Raw genomic sequence first — 22,239 nt, 5'->3', positions numbered from 1 at the left:
AAGAATCGTGTGTTTTCCTACACCAACAAGAATTGGGTATTTCCTCAGTTATCTAATGGCAGATGAGGATAGGGTGGGAAGTGGAGTACTGACTGTCTATGGTCCTTTCTGTAAAGAGAACCTACTTACCTACTAAGTGTTGGTAAAGTCCATGGTAACTGTAAACTATTTAAAAACCTGAGCATTCATTTCATGTGGGACAAACAAATTCTGAAGTACTCCTATAGTACTAAACCATTTACACTTGTATGCCTACACCATGACCATAATTCTACAAGCTGCCTCTACCTTCAATAGAAGCCAGCCAAGTTCACACTAACACATGAAAAAAACTACAAAGTCATGAATGCTGTGACCCTGTTAAAAATTCAACCTAGGGCTCTGGGCCATCTTAATATACTGTAAGGGAAAATGCCCCTTGTTATTTATACATGGATCATAGATGCTGTCTTTCTCTTCAGCTATAGAATATACTTACCTTGCTCATCAGTAACAGTGGCTGCCACATTTTCCCTTCCACGGATGCCTCACAGCTAAACCTGTACTAAACCTGTACTAAACCTGTGCAGTAGGGGTTGACAGGTAAAGATTGCCAAATGTCTGCTTGACTTTTGCAATAGGTGCGTGCTGTCAACCTAAGTCGTTGCTGCACCTGTAGATCTCTTTATTTTTTCCCGTGGGCAGCATGTTGTTTCAACCACTGCCTGGCTGCACTGGTAACTTTTATATGTTTTCAAAAATCTTATACCTTATGACATATGGGGGTTTTGATGTAGGATATTTGGGTGGTCGGGGCCTGGACATTGTACATCATATAAATTTTGTATTTTACTACTTGGAACACTGCATTGTGCTTTGCCATTCCACACACCGCACTGAATTTTACATATTTCAGACATACCTGCATTGTACTTTGCATACCCTAACCATTCCACACACCGCACTGCATTGTACTTTGCATACTTCTGACTTCCCTGTTCTGTACACTGCATTTTAGTTTGCATATGTCTGACCGCCCTCCTCTGTACGCTGAGGTGTACTGTATATTACATGCTCCTGACCAACTGGCTCTATATGCTGCTTTGTACTTGATGATCCAACTTTGTACACTTTGTTGTACATATTTCTGACTGCCCAACTTTGTATGCGGTGTTGTGCTTGACTTATTCTTGACTGTCCTATTGTGTATGCTGCACTGTTCTTTACATACTCATGAATGCCTGCATTTTGTATGCTGTGCTGGATGTTACATTTACTTGACAGCCCCACTGTGTAAGCTGTGTTGTACTAGACATATTTCTTACTGCCCTGCTCTGCTCTGTATGGTGGCTGCTCTGCCAGGGTTTACTGGTGCAAAAGCTGACTGTCAAGGCCATGGTCCAGCTCTAGGCTGAGGAATCCTGTTTTTATGGGGCACATCCCTATAAGGTGTGCCCTGGGCTCACCAGTACACCAGGCCTGACTACTGAGCCTTTTATTTCAGAGACCCATTACCTGTTGACAAGACACTCTATAACACAATTGTAATGCAAACACAAGGGGAATGAATAACACATTTGCATCATATTCAGTGGGTTTCAACATTTTTTTTCTAGCTGGGGACCCAACAATGCTTAAACTAGTATTAAACTCTGTCCTTTTTTCAATAAGGAATCCAGATCAAACCAGTATACATTGCCTAGCAAAGTATTTCTTTATCGTTGTGCCCAAGCACTTACAGTTCTGTTTTAGAACAGCTGGCTACAACTCTCTCAGCTCGGCTTCCCTGAACTTCCTGTTCAGTCCTAGATCAAAAGGGACAGAGTAATCTCCGGTAGCTGTCCATCTACTAGCTCGGAGAAGGGGAGTGACTTGCCTTGCTGATTCTGTAAGAAACTAAAACTTTTAAATATCAAGAAGCAGCATCAAATGTAATTGATTACATCAGCATTTGAAATAGATTAAAAACATGTTGACTTTAACATCACTTTGAAGTAATTATTTAAACAGAACAAGAATGTGCTTTTATTACAAATTTAAAAAAAAAGTTTTTCTTGAACCATTTGAAATTGCATTTATTATTATTATTATTATACAGGATTTATTTAGTGCCAACAATTTGCGCAGCGCTTTACAAAATGGAGGAGAGTTACAATACAGTTTCAGTACAATAGGGTTAGGAGGGCCCTGCTCATGAGAGCTTGCAATCTAGTAGGAGGAGGAGAGAAGTGATACAAAAGGTAATAATTGTTTAGGTTGAGTTATTGGAAGAAGTAAAAGGGCAGTTATGTTGAGATGAGAAAGGCTTTCCTAAAGAGATGGGTTTTTAAGGATCGCCTAAAACCCATCTCTTTATTTTTTTAGAATATTTAGAATGCAATCACAATCGTGACTGTCAGCAAGCAGATCTGCCAGTGTTTTGGGGAACCTGCCATTTGAAAAACACCGCTATCAAACCTCCCAAATGTCCCTCATTAGGAACCAAATCCCGCTGTCCCTCTTTCTTCCTCAGGTATCCTTCTGTTTGTTCTGATGTACAGATATCTATGAAAATGTACTATTTAACTTTCAAAAGTGTTATTATTCATTAGTGTGTCCATTGCCTAAGTACATTGTCCTTTTTTATTATGTCAGAAAGTTGGGAGGTATGATGTTAGAAATTACATTATAACAGGGTTAGTTCACAAAGCTTGGACCCCAGCATAACAATCCTTATTCTAAAAAAAGTGACTTGAGATTTGAAAATTACAGTCACATAATAAAAAAAAAGATTCTTACCCTTTATGAATTGAGCCTATTGAGAACAGTGTAGCACCTCATGTGGCCTTCTCTGTAACAAACCACCCTCATGTACTTTATATAAACTTGGAGCTTTAGTAGTATCATACATACTGATGACCCCGAGACCCCATTCACACCAGGGCAACAGCAATTCAGCTCGCTTTACACACGTTTTGTATGCGTGTTTCAGTGCTTATTCTGTTCATAAGCAATAGCATTTTAAGACATGTTTTCAACTAATTTTACAGTTATCCATTGAAAAGCAGTATCGGCTGCAAAAACACACTAAAAAAACGCTGATCGGCACGTTTACATTGAAGTCTATGGAGCAAAATGGGCTGATAAGTGCCACAAAAGAAGCTCAGAGACTATTTCAAACACTAGGGGTATTTTTATGCATGATTCAGTGCGTTTGGGTGAACTGCCCCCAAAGGAATACATTCGATTTCATGTTATATGCGTTTCAGAGCGGGGAAAAAACGCACAACGAAACACCCTGGTGTGAACGGGGCCTGACAGTCATGCATATTTGTTACTTGATGTGGTCATGTTTGCTCCAGTGTGAAAAGTCCTAACAAAATCTAGTCAGCTTTAAAAGGTACAAAGCGTCTTATTTTTGCTTTTGTTTCTGCTCTTCAGAAGATAAAAAATTCCCTACATTCTCCACACATCAGAAGCACCATTATCTCACTGCTTCTGATCTCTATTATCCTGCTGATAGAGAACTCTATAAGGCGTCCATTGTGTTTACCAATTCTATTGAAGCAGGGACCAGAAGCAGTGAGCTAATATCTTTTTCTGCATCTCAGGCTCCATTCACACATGGCGTTTGCGTTTTCCGCGCAGCATGAAAATGTGTGGATTCTGTGCTTTTGCAGCTATTACTGTGAAGGAATATGGATCATATCAAGAAAATGTCCTTTTCTATGTTTTGAATTGTTTTGAATTTGTTTTGTTTGCTTCCTAGCTTTGTGACTTTCCTTACTCAGCTTTTTAGCTTGCTATGCGTAACTAAGAGATATATCCTGTATTCGGTAGCGCGCCGAGGATGCATGAAAGGAATGCCGAGGGAGGATGCTACAGGCAGAAGATATCTCTGACTAACCAATTAGCGAGAGACACCAGACTTTAACTAACAGCTCCTCTAGTTTGCCCAATAGTACAAGACATTTAGAGATAACAGATGGGGGCATATGTGTGACAAACACTCTCCTGTTATCTGTGTATAAAGGAGAGAGACTGCCCTGAATAAAATTAGAGCTTTCATAAACCTTAACTTCTGAGTTTGTGATTTCTCCGGTGCACCGAACATAACATAATTAGAAACAGCAGCAGACATCTTGTGTGAACCCAGTTGTGGTTCAGATCCATTTCATTACTATTGCTGGAACTTGAGGAATCCGCCCGGAATATCGAGCTTCGACTTTTTTGCGCAATGCGAATTTTCGTACCGCGGACGTCGCGCAAGTGTGAACAATATATATATATATTTGTATTTTTTTATGTTTAGCGCCTTTCCGTACATATGAATATGCACAGAAAACCGCTAATGTGTGAACGGAGCCCTGTAGAAAGAAAAGCATGGAGGTATATACAGTATAAAATTAGATAGCAATTTCCTTCCACAGTTATTTGTAAAGATAGTTCCTCTAATTTTTCCTGTAAAAGGTGGGCTTGTTCCTACCCTCTCCCACTGGTTTCTACTGCCCTGTGAGGGCATCTGCCCATCACACTAAGGTGCCATACAAACGGATCTCTTGCATTAAGCACGGGAGACCTTATTTAGGAAGTGTAAACAAATGTTATGCTTCCTGCGTTTTTTTTTCTTTTTCTAATCTTTATTTTAAATTTCCAGTTATGAGAATGACATACAAGAAATGCAATATAAACACATAACACAGTATGGTAAGATTGTAACCAAGGAATTAAGAGCAAATACCCTCACATGAAGGGAAAAAAGGATAGATGTTGTACATAGTCTCAAACATCACTTGTCGAAACATTGGCCAGCAATATAATGGTGTGTTAGATATAGACAGTCATCCGGATCAGACACTGCACTAGCTTAGCCCTACGTGTAAGCCGCTCATGGCTACCCAACATATTCCCTATGAGGTCAAGAGGGGGAAACAATGTGCACACAAGTGTAGGAAGAAGCAAGTCAAGTGAGACAGTACAGCAGTATAAAATCAATGTGTGAGAGTTCCAGGCTCAGCAGGAGGTGGTAAGAGGGCAGGGCATGTATGCTAGGTTACTCAGAGAGCATTTAGAGATATTCCGCAGTATGTACGAACTCTTTCCAATAAAACCAAGTTTTACGGAATTTCTCCCCCCAATGATGGAGACCTACGGTCAGCTCCTCCAGGATACGCATCTCATCAACCTTTTGCAGCCACAGTTGGAGAGGCAACGGGTCTGAACGTTTCCAGTAGAGGGGTATGCACGCTCTGGCCGCATTGACTAAATGGATCAGTAAAGAATTGTGGTAATTAGTCTTAGATAGTGGCGCAAGGTGGAGGAGCAGCACGGCAGGGTCTTCCTCAAAGGAGACGCCGGTCATTCGCTTAATCACTGGCAGAACTGTGTTCCAAAACAGTCGGATGCGCGAACAGGACCAAAAGACATGGAGCATTGTTCTATTCTCCTGTTTGCATCTCCAACACAATGGCCACATGAGTGGAAACATCCTGTGGAGAGTGACCGGTACATAGTACCATCAAGTAAAAATTTTGTAGCCTGTTTCTTGTTAATGGATGCCTTGTGAGCAAAGTGTAAAATATACTCCGTCTGTTCCAGAGAGAAAGAACGGTTCACGTCTCTTTCACAATTGGATAGGAACTGCGAAGGGGAGGGTGTTGGAGCCGACACCAATATTGCATGAGCCGTGGACACACAACGCTCCACACTTTCCCCCTTCAAGCATATTTTCTGTGTTTTTTTGCATTCCTGGGTTTAGCCACATTTACAAGTGTAAAACCAGGGTAAACAGTCATGTGATGCAGAAAAATTAATGATTGTGTAAATGCAGCTAGACTGAATGCGCCTAGATGCTGCTAGGTCTACATAGTAACATTGTATACAAGTTAAATAATACAGTACTAATAGTTTACCAAGGGAAAATAGCTTAACATAACAATAACAGAAAAAAAAAAGTAATAATAATTTAATCAATTTTTTAACGCTAAAGCAATCCTGAATAATACTAATAATAATGAGCATAGTCAATTAAAAATGTTTCTTTAATGTATCTATTTACCCATTTGCTTTTCCTGTTTGTTTACTTTAGATATATACAGTGGATTTAAAGAAGAACATTAAAATATAGGCCGAGACTTAAAACAATGCATGCTATTAATTTAGCCTGTTCTTTGTTTATTAACTGGTAGATTTAATAACTTAATTATTACATTCAAATACAGTCAAAGTTAAGGTGCAAAGCTCAAACACTCGTTAAACCAGGAGTACAAATGTTAAATATATTAATCTCTTACTGTCCTAAGATGAACCAGGAGGGTGACTTGAGGTTTGGTGTTATTTGTGGATGATAAGCCAATTAATATGATTAATTTGATGAGAACAGTCACACTGACCACAAGTAGTATAGCATACTATATGCCCAAAGGTTTGTGGAAAACTCCTATGTGAACTTGGTGGACATCACATTCCAAAACCATGGCAATTATGGAGTCATCCCCTCTTTGTGGCTATAACTTTAATCACTATTTTGGGAAGGCTTGCCACAAGATTTTCGAGCGTGTTTGTATGAATTTGTGCCCTTTCTGCTAAAAATAGTGAATGAGTTCAGGCACTGATGTTGAATAAAAAGACCAGGCTCGTATTGGCATTCCAGTTCATCCCAAAGGTGTTTAATGAAGGTAAACTTACTTAAACACAAGTTCCTCCACGCCAAAACCATCATACCATGTCTTTATGGACCTGGCTTTGTTCACAGTTATACTGGTGCAGGAAAGAGCCTACCTCAAACTGTTGCCTCAAGATTGGAAATGCAGGGGGTGCTGTAAATGTTACAGCATATAATTCAAACAACTAAACTCTATAATTTAAGGGGCTTGCACATATTTTTGGCCACGTACTGTATATATTTTTGTTTTAATATATACACTGAGTGGCAAGATTATTATGACCACCCCATCAGTACTCTGTTCGGCCACCTTTTGCCTACAATACTGTGGCAATTCTTCTTGGCATTAACTCCACGAGATGTTGAAAAGTAATGCGAGGAATCTGACACCATGCCTGATGTATAGCACAGTCCAGTTCTGTGAGATTTGATGGTTGTGGAACCAGCTGCCTGATGCCTCTTTCAACTTCGTCCCACAAGTGCTCAATTGGATTGAGATCTGGTGATTGTGGAGGCCACCTAAGCAATGTAAATTCTCCCTCATGTTCCTGAAACCACTCCTGCACAATACGAGCACCGTGGCATGGCGCATTGTCTTGTTGGAAGAAGCCATCTCCATTGGGATACGCCATCAACATAATAGGATGAACTTGATCAGCAACGATACTTTGGTATGTTGTGCTATTCAGACGTTGTTCCACACGAATTAAAAGGCCCAAATCATGCCAGGAAAACATGCCCCAAACCATAACACTGTCCCCACCAGCTTGAAGGGTTGTACTCATGCCATCTGCATGATGCAACTGGAAACGTGATTCATCGGACCACATGACTTTTTTCCAATGCTCGACTGTCCAATCCTTGTGTTCCTGTGCGAACTGGAGACGTTTTATCTTGTTAACTGCAGACAGCAAAGGTGTTCGAACAGACCTTCGGCTTCCATATCCCATACGATCCAGTGTACGGTGAACAGTGCGTTCAGAGATCATTTGAGAGGATCCCCGATTAAGATCTGCAGTAATTTGATGCACTGTTGCCCTTCTATTGTCTGGTACCAGTCTTGCCACTCTCCGTTCTGCCCTAACATTGACTAGTCGCTGACGGCCACAATTCGCACCTTCAGACCCAGATTTTCGGCTGACAGTCCAGTCTTTAAACACTTTAACAACAGCTGCTCTTACAATCATCCAACAATCGCCAACAATCATCCCACGTTCAAAGGCTGTTTACCCATATCTTCAGAAGAAAATCACTTCTACTGTCATAGTAAACAACCTGCTTCCCTATTTATAATGGTCTGGACCTCTAGCAACTTCAGTGCAAAATTATCCAAACGTCAGGTGGTCATAATAATCTGGCCACTCAGTATAGACTGGCAGAAATAATTACTGCCTATCATAGTGACAGTATCTGCATTGAGTTTGCATGCCTTTGGATTTTCTCTAGGTGTGTTTTCCTCCCATAATACAGACACATATGCTGAATTAGTCAACTGCCATGCATACAGTTCCATCTGTCTTATGTGTACTGTAGGCCTAATGCAGGGAGATCACATTGTAAGCTTCACTGGAGCAGGGCCTTTTGTGAATGTTGGCATTATAGAAAAGGTGCTTCATGCTAAAATCAAATGTTGGCTGGATTAGACCTTAGTTTAATCAAGCAGTGTTAAAAGTATTACAGCACTCTGCCGAGGCCCTATTTTTTGGGCCAGACAGCTGTTCAAGTTTCCTGCCAGGTCTTCTCTACAGGGCATACGGTTCACTTTTACAACCCGTATTTTAATCTTAAAGGGGTTCATCTGATACAAAGGCATATCTGAAAGGTGTGCCCCCTGGTTTGCTGCCATCCATGGCACATTTGATCTCATTAATATGCTGACCCATGGTGCAGCAAAGACCTGCCTTTTTGTGTTTCCTGGGATGTTGGTGGAAAACACTGTCCTTCCATGACATAGGACTACTTTAGAAGTACTGTGCTATAAACATGCGGTTCTGGATGCATAGTTGCCTACAGTGGTATAAATAAATTACTCTTGCCTTCACTGAATTCTATGATTTCTTCAAGAACCTTTTCCACAGAACAAAAGATCTACAGCAGCAAAATAAATGTAAAGCACCCTCTGAAAAAGGTACAGTTTGTACCTAAATTTCTCCTCAAGTGACCTGGGACCCCTGAAAATGGAGGCACTTTAACATACACAGGGGGGAATCAAAAGCAATTGCGACAGTTTTAGCCTCTTAGATAATTTTTCTAAGTGCAAATCTGTCTTTCAACATGTGCCCCAATTTTGACACATGTTTTGCACCTGTTTTCTTCAGAGCTTGCACTACATTTTTAGTTGCATGTTTTTTGAACATGTTTTCATCTACACTTGTTCTGGGCTGTATGAAACTGGAGCATCACCTAAGAAAACAATCACAACTTAAGAAGTCCCCACGACCATGACCACTTCAAGATACGACAGTTAAGCTTTTTACCTGGAGTTACAAGTCTTCTTTCCTGGAGTCTATTAAACCCCATTTATGAACAACATTCCACTAGCATCATAAATCTGGTGCAAATATATTCCATGCAAGTTCAAACACTCGCAATTGCTTTGATAAATTTCCCCCCACAGTCTTTACCTGCTAAGTCTAGGGTTGGGCCACAACTTCCAGCATATAACTAATGATTCTTAAATATAATAGGTAGGTCCAGTAATTACCGTGTTTCCCCGAAAGTAAGACATCCCCCGAAAATAAGACCTAGCGCTATCTTCGGGGATGTCTGTAATATAAGACCTACCCCGAAAATAAGACCTAGTGTCTTATTTCGTGCAAAAAAAAAATAAGACACTGTCTTATTTTCGGGGAAACACGGTAATAGCCATCTGCTGGAGACAGGAGGGGCATGACAGCCCTCAACTTTAGGAAAGAAGTCAATGTTTGCATATCAGAGCTTCTCCAATTTGGAGGCTCCAATACAGAGGCAGTCTTAATTTCCATTTCATCCTCCATGACAACTTGGTGATCAAAACCTCTTCTGACAAATTATATATGCCATGGGTGGTCTAACTTATTTGCACCTGAAATCTAGAAATAAGTCTGAAATAAATCATTGGACAAGATTTTGGGAAATGTGTGTATTTTCTTGAATAGAACATTTAAGCATTATTTGTCATTACTGATTGTTGTAGCAAACCATGAGTGAGTCAGGACAGAGAGGTGCAATTCATTTTAGAGAGCTTTTGCCATTTGTTCACGCCCCCCACACTTTACTACTGTAATGGACCGCTTAAGACAAGAACAGTTCATTAGCTGTTGTATTTCTCTACATTGAGAGTACAGGCAGGAACATGGAGAGATTTAGAGAAAATAGTGCTAGTTGTACAAATACGGGTCCACAACACTGCTGCAAAAACTTCTCCCAAAAAAAAATAGATTTTTTTTCTTCTCTGGATTAGATCTTTATAGGTCAAGAACACTTTCATTTTTGTAGACAATTTTTCCTTTGATGGCCACGTATTCAATTAACTCCTGATGGCCTCCAAACTGATAAATCAGATGTTCCCACCTGAAAAAAAAAAAAAAAATTATATATATATATCTACTGGTAGGCAATACAATATGCATAAATAGGCACTTTATACTATGTACTTCTGCAGTTGTTTGAAGCTATACAACGGGCATAAAACTTTACTCAAAATATATTCAAACAGTCACCAAGGAGCTAGTGGAATTCTTGCAATTAATTTTTTCTGAGTTTTGGGTGTTCTGAAGATCTTTGGATCAGGGGCACATAAGATAATATGATGAAAAGACATTCAAACCTGGTTTTCTTTTTAAACTTGATTTCCTTCACATGTACAGTATTTCTAACTGGTGATCGATTCCTTTTTAAATATTTTTAGGTGGCAGTGCAAATTAACTGAAAACCTAAAGAACCTCTGTCAGGTTTTTATTTGTGGCCCCATTATCAGTAAAATTGGGAAGGCTTAGAACCTCTGTCTGGTTATTAATACTGTGTGTTTTTCTTTCCCAGTGATAACACTCCCCTTATTTCTCATCCTGACAGTATGCAAGGCAAAATCTCACTGACAGTAATATAAATGTGATCCACTCTTCCCAAGTCAATCCAAACTGAAAATAAGCGATGTGATGTCCACAAGCTCCCTCCCTGGGCCTAACATGTTTATTTGGTCTTCTTCCAGCCACCTTGATTGGTCAACCTCTCATGCATGCGGATTGGCACTCTGGTACCGAGGCATGCGTAAAATGTACCACTTCACATTAGAACCGTCCCACTTTTACATCAGGAGTTTTTCTATTTCACACAGAATCTCCTTTTAACATCAGAGTCCCCCCTTCAAATCAGAAGTCTGCCTTCACCATGGAAAGGTATGATGTTGTGCAAAAAAATGTCAAGGCTCCCCTGAAGGCAAAAGGCACCCCAGGGTAAAATGGCACCCTGGTTGGGAAAGACTGCATTAAACGCTCAAGATAATAAGTATGTGAGGCATCTGACACACACCTTGGGGCATTTATTATAACAACATCGCCTCGTTTTCCAACCTCAAGAGAACCGTTTGTATGAGATCTGCCCAGAGAGTATGCAGCATTAATTGTAGCGGCAGCAAGAGCTTCTTTTAACGACATCCTCATATTGACACAGGCCAGGTGCATGACCATAGGCTGAAAGTAAGAGTAAAGGAACAAAGTTTAGTAGATTAATACTGCTACAGCAAACAAATACAAATCAGTAGCAACAGACTTAGAATGCTCTATCTATAAGCCCTCATTTACATCAGGGCTTATAGTGCACCTAAAGCCAAAACTTTTTTAAAGTCCGAAACCATTAAGGTTTTTATTGTGGCCCGTATTTCTGCTGGATAGATTTGCCCTCTATTTGCCTTGGTGACCTCTGTCATCAGTATAGGAATAGAGAGGAAATCTGTCAATGAGGACACTTGTTCTGCTGAGAATTGTCTAAGAGGGGATATACTGTGGCCGCTTACCACATGCATGTTACATCAGTGGGAAATGGCTATAATATTGGTTGGTGTATCTATACAAACTAAAAAAAAAAAAAGAAAAAGAAGAACATTAGTAACTTGCACTCTAAATAGTACGAAGGTTAGCAGGAGCACTTACCATGGAGAAGCAGTATGCATTGGGATTAAAGTCACTCCCAAGAGATACTATGACTCCAGCACTGAGCATGTCTCTAGCTCGAGGTTGTTTAAGTCTTAGAGAAACAGAAAATAAATACAGTTTTCATGAATATTTAGACTAGGAAAAATAATAAATATGCATAATTACTTATTACATAGTATCGAAGTGGAAAAGCAACTCAAACAGCCAATTATTGCCAGATATTGCTGTGCGCATTTAGTCTAGTCTAGAAGTTCAGCTGTCTGGGGTGAAGGCTATACATTCAGAGAACAGTGACAACATACTTTAATCAGACAGATATTGGCAGTATTTAGCAGTTTTAGAAATAGTAGTTTCCATACATGTATATATATATATAAAAAAAATAAATAAATCTGTTGTCGGAGTCCAGCCTAATTGCCACAACTGTTTCTAAGAGAAATCTTGAAAAACATGACCTGTTGAGCTCACTTGATGACCGAGAGGTGAGAAAAACCTAAAAGGGCCTGTGTCAATGGGCTTTGTTCCCTTGAAACAAGTTTTGCATTCCCATACAAAACCCCTTTGAAGCAGGTCAGGTACAGGTAAGGAGGTCAAATGCATCTGTCAATTAATTCTGGATGATCTCAGAAGCATCTCAAACTGATGTCGTCATCAACACGAGCTCAAAGCTGTTCAACACTGACCCTTATATACTTTATTTCCGAACGTGCTAAGGGATTGGAATTAACCCAAAATGTTCTTAGCTTGGAGCAACAGGGCTGTAAAAATATATTCTGCAAGCAGGATACCAATATTAGATATACATGTGTAGCAGTAAATCTGCTGACCTGTCTAATAAACCCAATAGCAGATCACATATAAAGCAGATGCCTGGCTTGACTCATGTATAGGTGCTGCTTGACTTTTCAGCCTAAACTAATACATCTGCTTAATGCCATTGTGTGCTAAAAAGCATCACTTAGATTGGACGTTTAAAGTCAAAATTGGTATAGATAACTAGAAGACAGTGTATTACCTTAGAATATAGGCAGTTGTTGGCAGTAAAATGGCAGAACATTTGGCTGCAGCCATTGCAGTTATCCCTTCATCACTTATTTCCTCTAGGTGGCTCACAGCATGTGCTCCCAGTTCTGCTCCCAGCTAAAATATATAGGAATAACAAAAAAAAAGGTCAAACCAATGAACATGCATGACAATTTATAAATATTCATCATCATTACAAAGAATACAGAAGGCAAATGTCAAGCATGAGCTTTAAAATATTTCCATCAGACAATTAGCAACTAAAAACGTAACTAAAAGTGGACATGAAATCAAAAAGTTAAAATTTGCTATGTTATAGGGAACGTCTAGAAAGGTTTTTGACTTGGCTAGAGAATGTGGAAGGATTAAGTCCCCTATCTGGTTTGTATTACTGTTGAGGAGATTCACCCTCTCCGTTTGCCTTCAGTACAGATGATGGGAAATCAATTTTAGAATTGTCACAGGAACAGTAGGCGAGGGTGAATCTTCCATTGGGGACACCTTTTGTTTTGGAGATATTTCCTCTTACTTACTGTTGTATTTTTGAGACCGAAAGTGAAGGGGCATCTCCCTTAGTGGACACAATCAGCAAGGAAAAAAAAAAAAAAACCCACACACAACTGTTGGGCCTAACTGGATCTACTTTTCAAATGATGAGTTCAATGAGATCTACCAACAAAAAAAATAAACATCTGCATTCAGGGGCGGGAGGGGGCGTGGTGGTGCATTGACGTCAATGGCACCGCAGCCAAGCCCCTCGCCCACAGTGCCTATCACCTGCACCCAGAACCCAGACACATTAGTGCCTGCGTTACAGTCCAGTGCGATCCGCAAAAATGCTGCAAGCACTATTTTTGCAGATCGCACTTGACCAGAATGCAGGCACTAATGCACCCGTGTTCAAGGAGATCGCACTGGACGTGGGGCATGGCTGGGGTGCAATTGACTTCAATACAACCCCACACCCCCTCCTGCCCCTGAACGCAGGGAGTCAGCCAGCTTACCTTCCAGTGCGTTCTAGAGGCCCCGGCATCCTGTCCTCCCGCGGTGCTCGTGTGGCCCACGTTGCACATGGGTGTGGCCGACTTTGCACATGGGGAAGAGGTGTCCCGCCCCTTTCCATCTGTGGCGTCTGACACATTCAGCCGGTAGTTGCGGGAGCATAGCCAAAGCCAGCTCCTTTTGCGCTCGAGGCAAACCTCCCCCCACCCACCCCCCAACAGGCGTGTGATGTCACCCAGCACCTTACCTCCAGGATTTTTTTTGTTTATTGATATTATTTCTTAGTTTTTTAAATTTTTTTCACTGTTGGGGGGCTTTGGGAAAATATTAGGGGTCTAAACAGCCCCCTAATATTTCCCTTTTAAAATAGAAAAAGAAATTGAGGACTTTGTGTCCTCAATCTCTTTTTCTGCAGCCTCTGTTCTAAAGGAATGGAAAGCACAGAGGCTTCAAATTCATTCAGAAAATATTTTACGATCATCCAGTTTCTGAATGGGGAGGAGCCTCTGTACAGAGTGCTACTCCCCATTCAGAAACTCATGAATGAACAGGAAGTGATGTAAATCATACGCTGTTCATTCATAACTGGGGACACATAGTACTATGTGTCCCCAGTTATTTAAAAACACCGGAGTGATCAGCTGATCTCTCCAGTGTATGTCCTGCACAGATGATCGGAACATATCACTGATATGTACCGATCCTCCGCCGCTCGGCCACGCACATGGGGGCTCAGCTTCTCTGGATCCCCGCTGCTCTCCTGTGCAGAGGCAGCGAGGGGAACGGAGGAGAAGTAAAAGAAGCACTTCAGCCGCGGGGGCAGCGGAGGAGGGAGCCGCCGTCACAGAACTAAGGCCGCGCGGTGAGGGGAGAGAGAGAGAGGCACCGACTGTCAGATCCTGGCCGAGTGTCTCCCTCTCTCTCTCTCCTCACCGCTCAGCCTTAGTTCTGCGACAGTGGCTCCCTCCTCCACCCCCTCCTCCGCTGGCTGCAGCGTTCCTTCACTTCTCGGATCCCCGCTGCATACATATAGGGAGAGCAGCGGGGATCCAGAGGAGAAGCCCCACGGCGGTAGGAGCGGACATCGCGATCGACTGGTAGATCGCGATCGACCTAATGGGCACCCCTGCTCTAGAAGGTGTCAAGGTTCACTCAGAACACTACCCTCAACACCTCAAAGTTATTTCTCCAAAAAAAAAAAAAAAATGCACAACATGCTAAGAAATGTTACAGCCATTATATAAACAAATCAATTTTTATAGAGAAGGCAGGAAAAGCCAGTAAAAAAAGGGGTAGAAAGGGCAGCAGACAGGAAATTGAATGTACAGTATAGCAAAAAAAGCTGAGAAAGAAATGAAGCAGAGACGCAAATTAGACACAGGGAAGGCTGTGAAGAAGGGAAGATGTTTTTTTCCCATTCAGTTCATCCAACCCAGAAGAAAAAAAAAAACCCAGGACCTCACCCATGAGCATAATTTCACTCAAACCTCATATTCAGAGGTAAAATAAAACAGCAGGCAGGCCATTCTCCATTACATAGGTGGAGTTGCTTTGCAGTTTACAGAAGATAGCTAGGAAGGCCGATAGCATGGTTAGGATTTCAGTTGAGTGCACAGGAAATGACAAGGACAGAATATTTCTGGCAGGATCAACAGGTTTTTTTTGTGCAAGAAATGCACTTGAACAGCCTGAAAAAAGAAAACTAATACAGCCACCACACCTCAGGAATGGTAATCTGTAAAATATTAAAATTATGTTCTGGGATTTAGATGTACCCTAAGGTTTTAGGGCCCAATTAATTCCTATGGGGAACTGTATTTATGGCAGGTTCCAGCAGAGTATAGCTGTCGCCATAGGAATGAATAAGGCCGATGCATGCATGAGCACAATCAAAAGGAGCCCAATGGGGACAATTTCTGAAGCAAGGCTATGCGGATCCAGACAGGGCCTCACAATGAAGATTGCTGGATTGATTACCAAGTCATTTCTCTAGGTGGGCTGCATTCAGGGGAGTTGGGCCACACCTTGAGGCTATGTTCACACCATGTCCGGACTAGATCTGGAGCAGATCTGGAAAACATAGTGCAGTGCATTTTTTGCCAAGTTCAGCGCAGGATTTAATTTTTAGCTTAAAATGGGCTTTCAGGTGCAGTCCAGTGCGCTTGAATGCATTCCAGTGCTTTCAGGACCAGAGAAAATGAGGCAAGCTGTATTTTTATTGTCTGGACCGAAACGGACTGTACTGGTGTGAACAGAGCACAGAAATAACATAGGGATACATTTGGATGCTTTTTTGATCTGGGAACAAACTGTTCTGGTCTGGACATTTTGTGGACCAGACCTAGAAATGCAGTACATTGCATTTTGCCGCATTTTTGCAGTGATTTTACCACAATTTTGCAGCCGTGTTTTTTTAGCTTACAAATAGGCTTTCAGGTGCGTTTGCATGCATTTGTATTCATTCTGATACGTTCTAGACCAGACAAAATTAGACAAGCAGTGTTTTTCTGGTCTGGAATGGGCTGCGCTGGTGTCAACAGAGGCCAGAAATAGCATAGGGATACATTAGGATGCATTTTGGGTCCGGAAACAATCTGGTCTGGAGATGACCTCGATGTGGTGCGAACTTAATCTGTTATCAGTGCCTAAGCCTCCACTGAAACTAATAATGCAGGCTCCAAAGTCTGAAAGCTAAATTCTGGCCTGGTTAGGTGACAAAAACTAGCTCCAGACATTACAGCAAAATAAATAGCGATTGTCCGTGTCAGTATGACATATATGAAACTATAATTCTGATAAAAAAGTATGAACATGAAAGTAAAATAGCTCTAGTAAGAACACCTAAAGGATAAAAAAATAAAAATATTAAGATGTGTACCTCTGCAGAATTCATAGGGTTAAGTTCATCCCCATGAAAATTCAAATGTAGTCCTATAGCTTTCCCAGCCTGAAGAATCCTTCTCGTTGACTCAAGGTCAAACACTCCTTTTTCACAGAAGACATCAATGTTGTCTAAATGAATCTCCCCATTTAGAGCCATTTGCTTGAGGGCAGGGAGGTGATTTTCAATTATGTCTTCAGTTGCCGTTTCTACATTTTCTCCTCTAGAAAAATGCAAATGAGAACAAGTAACTCATTCAATAAAGTATATTGCTACAAGTGAAATCCACTGCTAGCATCTGCAAATCCAGTCAGTTTTCATATTCAGCACTCAGGGTGGTCCAATATTCACCAGCTTTGCTGGTTGCATGCTTGATCCTAACCTCTCTTGCCAAATATATTTTAGTTTGCAGTGCCAGGCTGCTGTAAACAAAGCTAGCAGGGTTTTGTCCTGTATTAAAAAGGGGATGTATTGCAGGGACAAGTCTATAATTTTGCCACTTTATAGATCATTGGTTCGACCTCATCTGGAGTACGCGGTCCAGTTCTGGTCACCAGTACTAAGAAAAGATGTCCTTGAGTTGGAAAAAGTCCAGCGGAGGGCAACCAAACTAATTAGGGGTATGGAGGACCAGAGCTACGAGACAAGGCTACTAAATTTAAACATGTTCACATTGGAGGTGAGGAGATTAAGGGGGGATATGATTTCCATGTACAAAATGTTTAATGGTGGTAGCAACATTAGCGATAAACTGTTTAAAATTAACTCCGTTACAAAAACTAGAGGCCATCACCTAAAATTGGTGGAAAAAAATTCCAGCACAAGGGGCGAAGGGGGTTCTTCACAGTAAGTAAGATCAGTTAGGGTCTGGAACTCACTGTACACAGGCGGTGATTTCAGCAAATAATGTGGCATTGTTCAAGAAACTTTTGGACGATTTCTTAAGGGACCGTAATATACAGGGGTACAGGTAATATACAGGGGTACAGGTACTCCTAGAATGAGATCCTAATAGGTTGGACTTGATGGACTAATGTCTTTATTCAACCTCAAATACTATGTAACTATGTAATATGCCACTGAGGATTCCCACTACAATGATAGACCAATAGTGAGGCTTAGGAGGTGGGTGCAGGGCCAGAAAGCAAGGCTTAGCACGTGGGAAGGCGAAGGGCCAGACAGCGAGGCTTAGGAGGTGGGAGAATGCAGGGCCAGACAGCGAGGCTTAGGAGGTGGGAGAATGCAGGACCAGACAGCGTGGCTTAGGAGCTGGGAGAATGCAGGGCCAGACAGTGAGGCTTAGGAGGTGGGAGAATGCAGGGCCAGACAGCGAGGCTTAGGAGGTGGGAGAATGCAGGGCCAGACAGCGAGGCTTAGGAGGTGGGAGAATGCAGGGCCAGACAGCGAGGCTTAGGAGGTGGGAGAATGCAGGGCCAGACAGCGAGGCTTAGGAAGTGAGAAGGTGCAGAGCCAAACAACAAGGCTTTGGAGGTGAGAAGGTGCAGGGCCAGAGAGTGAGGCTTAGGAGATGGGAGGGTGGGAGGTATCTAAATATTATATAGAGCCAGTGGAGGGTCAGGCAATTTTGTTTTACACTATAGGAATTGCGCTTAAAGAGACTTCCATTTAAAAATGAAGTGACTTACTGAAAAGATATTTATAGTAAAAGCTTAACACAATTTCACTTAATCCTTTCCATTCTCAGTCCTGTGCATAATGGAAATGTTAGCTGTCAAATCCTTCCAACACAAATAGAAGATATCTTACTTTGGCACTGAATGGGCACCACAGTATGTACAGGAGATGCCAATATCCATTTCCCTGTGAGCACGCTCAATCACTCTTAGCATCTTCAGTTCTGTCTCCAGTTTCAAGCCATATCCACTCTTACACTCTACTAATGTAGTTCCTGTCCTGAGCATTCGTTGTAGGCGCTGTTTAAAACTAAAGTATAGGTCTTCCTCTGAAGCAGCTCCTGTATGATCCACTGTAAAATGGATTCCTCCTCCAGCCTGATGAATGTCCATGTACGTAGCACCTGCAAGCTAAAAGAAAGTGAACAAATATAGATGGAACCTAATAGGCGTTATCACAGTTATGTATTTAGTTAAGGAGAAATGTCAGTTTTGTTCAGAAAAAAACCCTCTGCATTCCTTGCAACATATTGCAAGGATGTTGGCAAACTTCATAGAACTTACCTCCTGCCGTTAGGCTAAAACTCACATGCAAATTCCAATCACTTCCTCCTTCTTAGATGCCAGGTGGAAGGGTCTGCCTGATATAGTCACAGAATACATCTCAGTATTGTCAACAAAAATTCCTGGGAAAAGCAGTGAGCCAATCAGATGAGCAGGAAATGACATTGCTGGAAGCATTTTATACCCAGATAGGGTAAATATTACTCCCAGTTAGTGGCTGAAATCCACTTACAGCAAACGTCATGCTGTCTAGCAGCCATGGAATATATCCACTGCCGTCAATCTCAAGGAAGGTGGACTTGATATGGAACTCTGAGAGACTACTTTCTTATTAACTTAATTTACCTTGCCATCGACCGTGAACGACAGTGGGCAAATTGCATAGCACGACGTCTAGTGGCTGTGTAATCAGCCCACTGCCAATCACAAGGAAGACAGACCATAAGGCTCCACCTAACATCAAAACTTCCCAGCCACTGAGCCAGCCTTTGTGACATGTGCAGTGGCTGGGCAGGGAGCTCAGTAATGCTGAGTTTTTTGATTTTATCAGGGTCAATGTCATTAAACTGCATGGAGTATGGCTTGTCCACTATAGGCACGGAGGTCTCATTGCTGGCCTACGTGAGACAAACTCATGTACTTGTTTCTAACAGGTACATGAATCTGTCACAAGTACCAATATTCGTTGTGCAGTGTTACAGCAGAATTCTAAAGTGTGTCCATGGCATTCTTTAGGAGTTCAGGCATTGTATAAGAATAGTATATTTAACTGTATATAGGGTCTCTGGTTTTCTATTGGAAAAAAAAAAAGCTCCATACACTGAGCTCAGTAGCATACACTGTTATTTGCATACAAGTGAGTCAGAACAGCAACTCATCACCCTCTATCCCCCTTCCTTCCCCCATGATTTCAATTAGAGCTAGAGAGCCTAAAAGGGGAGGACTCTGATTATTCATTTGCTAATCCATAGTGTCTAGGGAATCCCGAGACATATATTAAATGGTTTTTGTAGGAAAACGATTGTATAAAGTGTATAGTAGAAACAGTTACAATATATCTTGGAAAAAAATTGGATAATGCAGTAATAGACCATTCTGGGTACACTCCTGTCAGCTAAGATCAGAAAAAGAGGCTACAGTAGTCAGAGGATCACTAAAATTGGATGAGTGAAGACAGACAAATAGTTTCCCTGGTCTGATGAATGCCTTTAACCACTACAATGTGCAGATAGTATTATCAAAATGTGGTGTATGTGCCATGAATCCTTGGGATGAGCTGAATCCAAATCTTTGTAGGCTGAACCTTTGGCCAACAACATTTCAGGAACAGTGCAAAGCTATCAAGCCAGTATTGAGCAAAACCCAGCATCTTTTTGAATGCATATCTTGATGTATAGAGTGAACATATAGGAGTATATAGAAGTGGGTATAACTTACTTTCATTGCAAATTCATGCACTCTATCACCAGCCCACACAGGATGAGTGTGTGCATCCACGAATCCTGAAAATCAAGATGTAATCAAAACATGATTTTCATGTGTATATTACAAATGTAGTTGGCAATTCTTAAAACGTAAACTATAGGGTCAATTTATAAAGCATTATTATTGCCTTTCCATGCAAATACTACAAGAAAAGGCCGATTCACAATTGGAAGGGACGAGTAAGGGAGGAGTAAGGGAGGAGAAGGAGCAGGTACACGGGTGTAAAGGTAAGGGCAGCAGGGACAGCCTTCCTTTCATCCAGGAGGAAGAGGTTTCCACCCCCCCTAATCTTGGTCTGCTTCTCAGTCCGATTTATTGTGTTGTGAGAGCCCTTTGGTGAATAGGAGCACCTCGCAAGGTGGATTTGGTAGCCTCTCAAGCAGTTCTAATACCAAGGGAAGAAAAAAAAGGGAGGCTGAGACGGTACATGGCTAACACGGTAGATGTTCTATAGAAGGGAGCATGTCTTGCCCTCCTACAGTATGGATAGCTGAGGCCAGATGGAATTAAACTTCAGGATGGAGCCCAAGCAGGCCAGCAACATATTATAGGGACTCTGATGCTGAGTGCATATGGGAGAGTCGGAAAGCGATGAGAGTTGTCAGTTATTAAGGGTGGTGCGGCAGGTGCCACAATCTGTGGTAGCACTTCATTGTGATTTAAATGTTTGAAATTATTTAATAAAACTTTTGCCATAAAATCATATGATTTGTGTTTGTGGGTACAGTTAGGGGGGAAATGTGGCTTGTAACCACTTACCTGGCAAAACACATTTTCCAGAGCAGTCAATTACTCTCTCAAATTCTGCTTGAGAAAACTGATTCCGTATAGACTCTGTGGGTCCTACAGCCTTTATGAATCCATCACTACAAAAAACATTGACAGATTGTTGCATAATGAGTCATTATGTAGTGGTATGCAATAAAAATGTATAGACCTATGGGGGTTAATAGCTAAAAATACATAGAAAAATAAAAAAAAGTCAATTAAACTGTATGGGGTATTTATGGGCCAGAGTGCACAGGGCAGAAGGAGTAAAAACTAAATTTCAGACAAATTTCCTATGAGATCTTAGTTTCATTCATAAATTCTGCCCCCCACGGGTAAAAGGAGTTCTGCAGTAATATAAAACACCCTTAGCCAGTCTTTAATATGAAGGTTTAAATTCATAAAATGCAAGTGCGTAATATATTAGAGACCAATGTCATATTTTTCTCGACTGTTTGATGCATCTAACAGACTATGCATGATGTCTGGATTTGGGGTTTACCGAGGCTAAAATAGAGACTGAAATTGTGGTTCAAAGCTTACTTTTGTTGAAAGCTTTGCCAGAAATAGATATTTGACATTCTAAAAGAATCCCAATGTACCAACCAGAGCTAAAGTAACTTAGTGCTTCCTGAAAACTAAAGCAGCAGCACAGTATATTACAAAGTGTAATGATAAACGTGGTATATACAAGTGCTTGTGCTTTAGACTATTCTATAGTCTACATAGTGCTTTTTTTATATGTCTGATTTCAGAAAGTAAAAAAACGCTCTGACTTACTTGCCAATCACCAGGCTGGCTTTCTCCAGTACTGCCAAATGCTGCATTCCTTCCTGGAGCAGGAATTGTTCCTCATTCCGGCAGACAAGGACCATTTGCTCTGCATTTTCCAACAAAAGCTTAAATTTGCAGGGCATTTCAATAAGTGCAAGCTTGCAAAGTGCTTCCCACTAGAAAACCAATCTATGTTAAACTTACACAACCCAGAGCAGAGAATTTGTATTGCACAAAGGCTACAGAGATCACAGAGGTAACAAGGGGCAGGTGGGTTTTGTAACCTCCCTCATGTTAATTTTCTTAGAACTGAAGCATGTCAAAAGTGCCTGTTCAGGGCTCACTGCTCTCTGC

At 41.3% G+C, this 22,239-nt stretch overlaps 1 protein-coding gene across 1 annotated transcript; it reads right to left on the bottom strand.

Moving 5' to 3' along the window:
* Positions 1 to 10,051: 10,051 nt before the first annotated feature.
* Positions 10,052 to 22,239, bottom strand: AMDHD1 (amidohydrolase domain containing 1). Its single transcript, XM_018563392.1, has 9 exons — positions 21,892 to 22,239; positions 21,103 to 21,209; positions 20,296 to 20,360; positions 18,428 to 18,705; positions 16,658 to 16,883; positions 12,770 to 12,894; positions 11,752 to 11,845; positions 11,132 to 11,292; positions 10,052 to 10,174 (listed from the first exon to the last, which is right to left on the bottom strand). The coding sequence occupies exons 1-9, from the start codon at positions 22,026 to 22,028 to the stop codon at positions 10,069 to 10,071; spliced, it is 1,299 nt and encodes a 432-aa protein (XP_018418894.1). The 5' UTR covers positions 22,029 to 22,239; the 3' UTR covers positions 10,052 to 10,068.

Source organism: Nanorana parkeri, unplaced genomic scaffold (assembly GCF_000935625.1).
Source record: "Nanorana parkeri isolate BGI_ZX_2015 unplaced genomic scaffold, ASM93562v1 scaffold661, whole genome shotgun sequence".
In the NCBI taxonomy this organism is placed as follows: domain Eukaryota; kingdom Metazoa; phylum Chordata; class Amphibia; order Anura; family Dicroglossidae; genus Nanorana; species Nanorana parkeri.
This window is presented reverse-complemented; position numbering and strand designations above follow the sequence as displayed.

Bases quoted from the DNA above. Each gene is read 5' to 3' on its own strand.
- AMDHD1 (XM_018563392.1), bottom strand. From the start codon at position 22,028: ATGCCCTGCAAATTTAAGCTTTTGTTGGAAAATGCAGAGCAAATGGTC. The intron at 20,361-21,102 runs GTAAGTGGTTAC...CTTGATTTTCAG, and splicing joins TGGAAAATGTGTTTTGCCAG to GATTCGTGGATGCACACACT. The intron at 11,293-11,751 runs GTAAGTGCTCCT...TCTTACTTTCAG, and splicing joins ATGCATACTGCTTCTCCATG to CCTATGGTCATGCACCTGGC.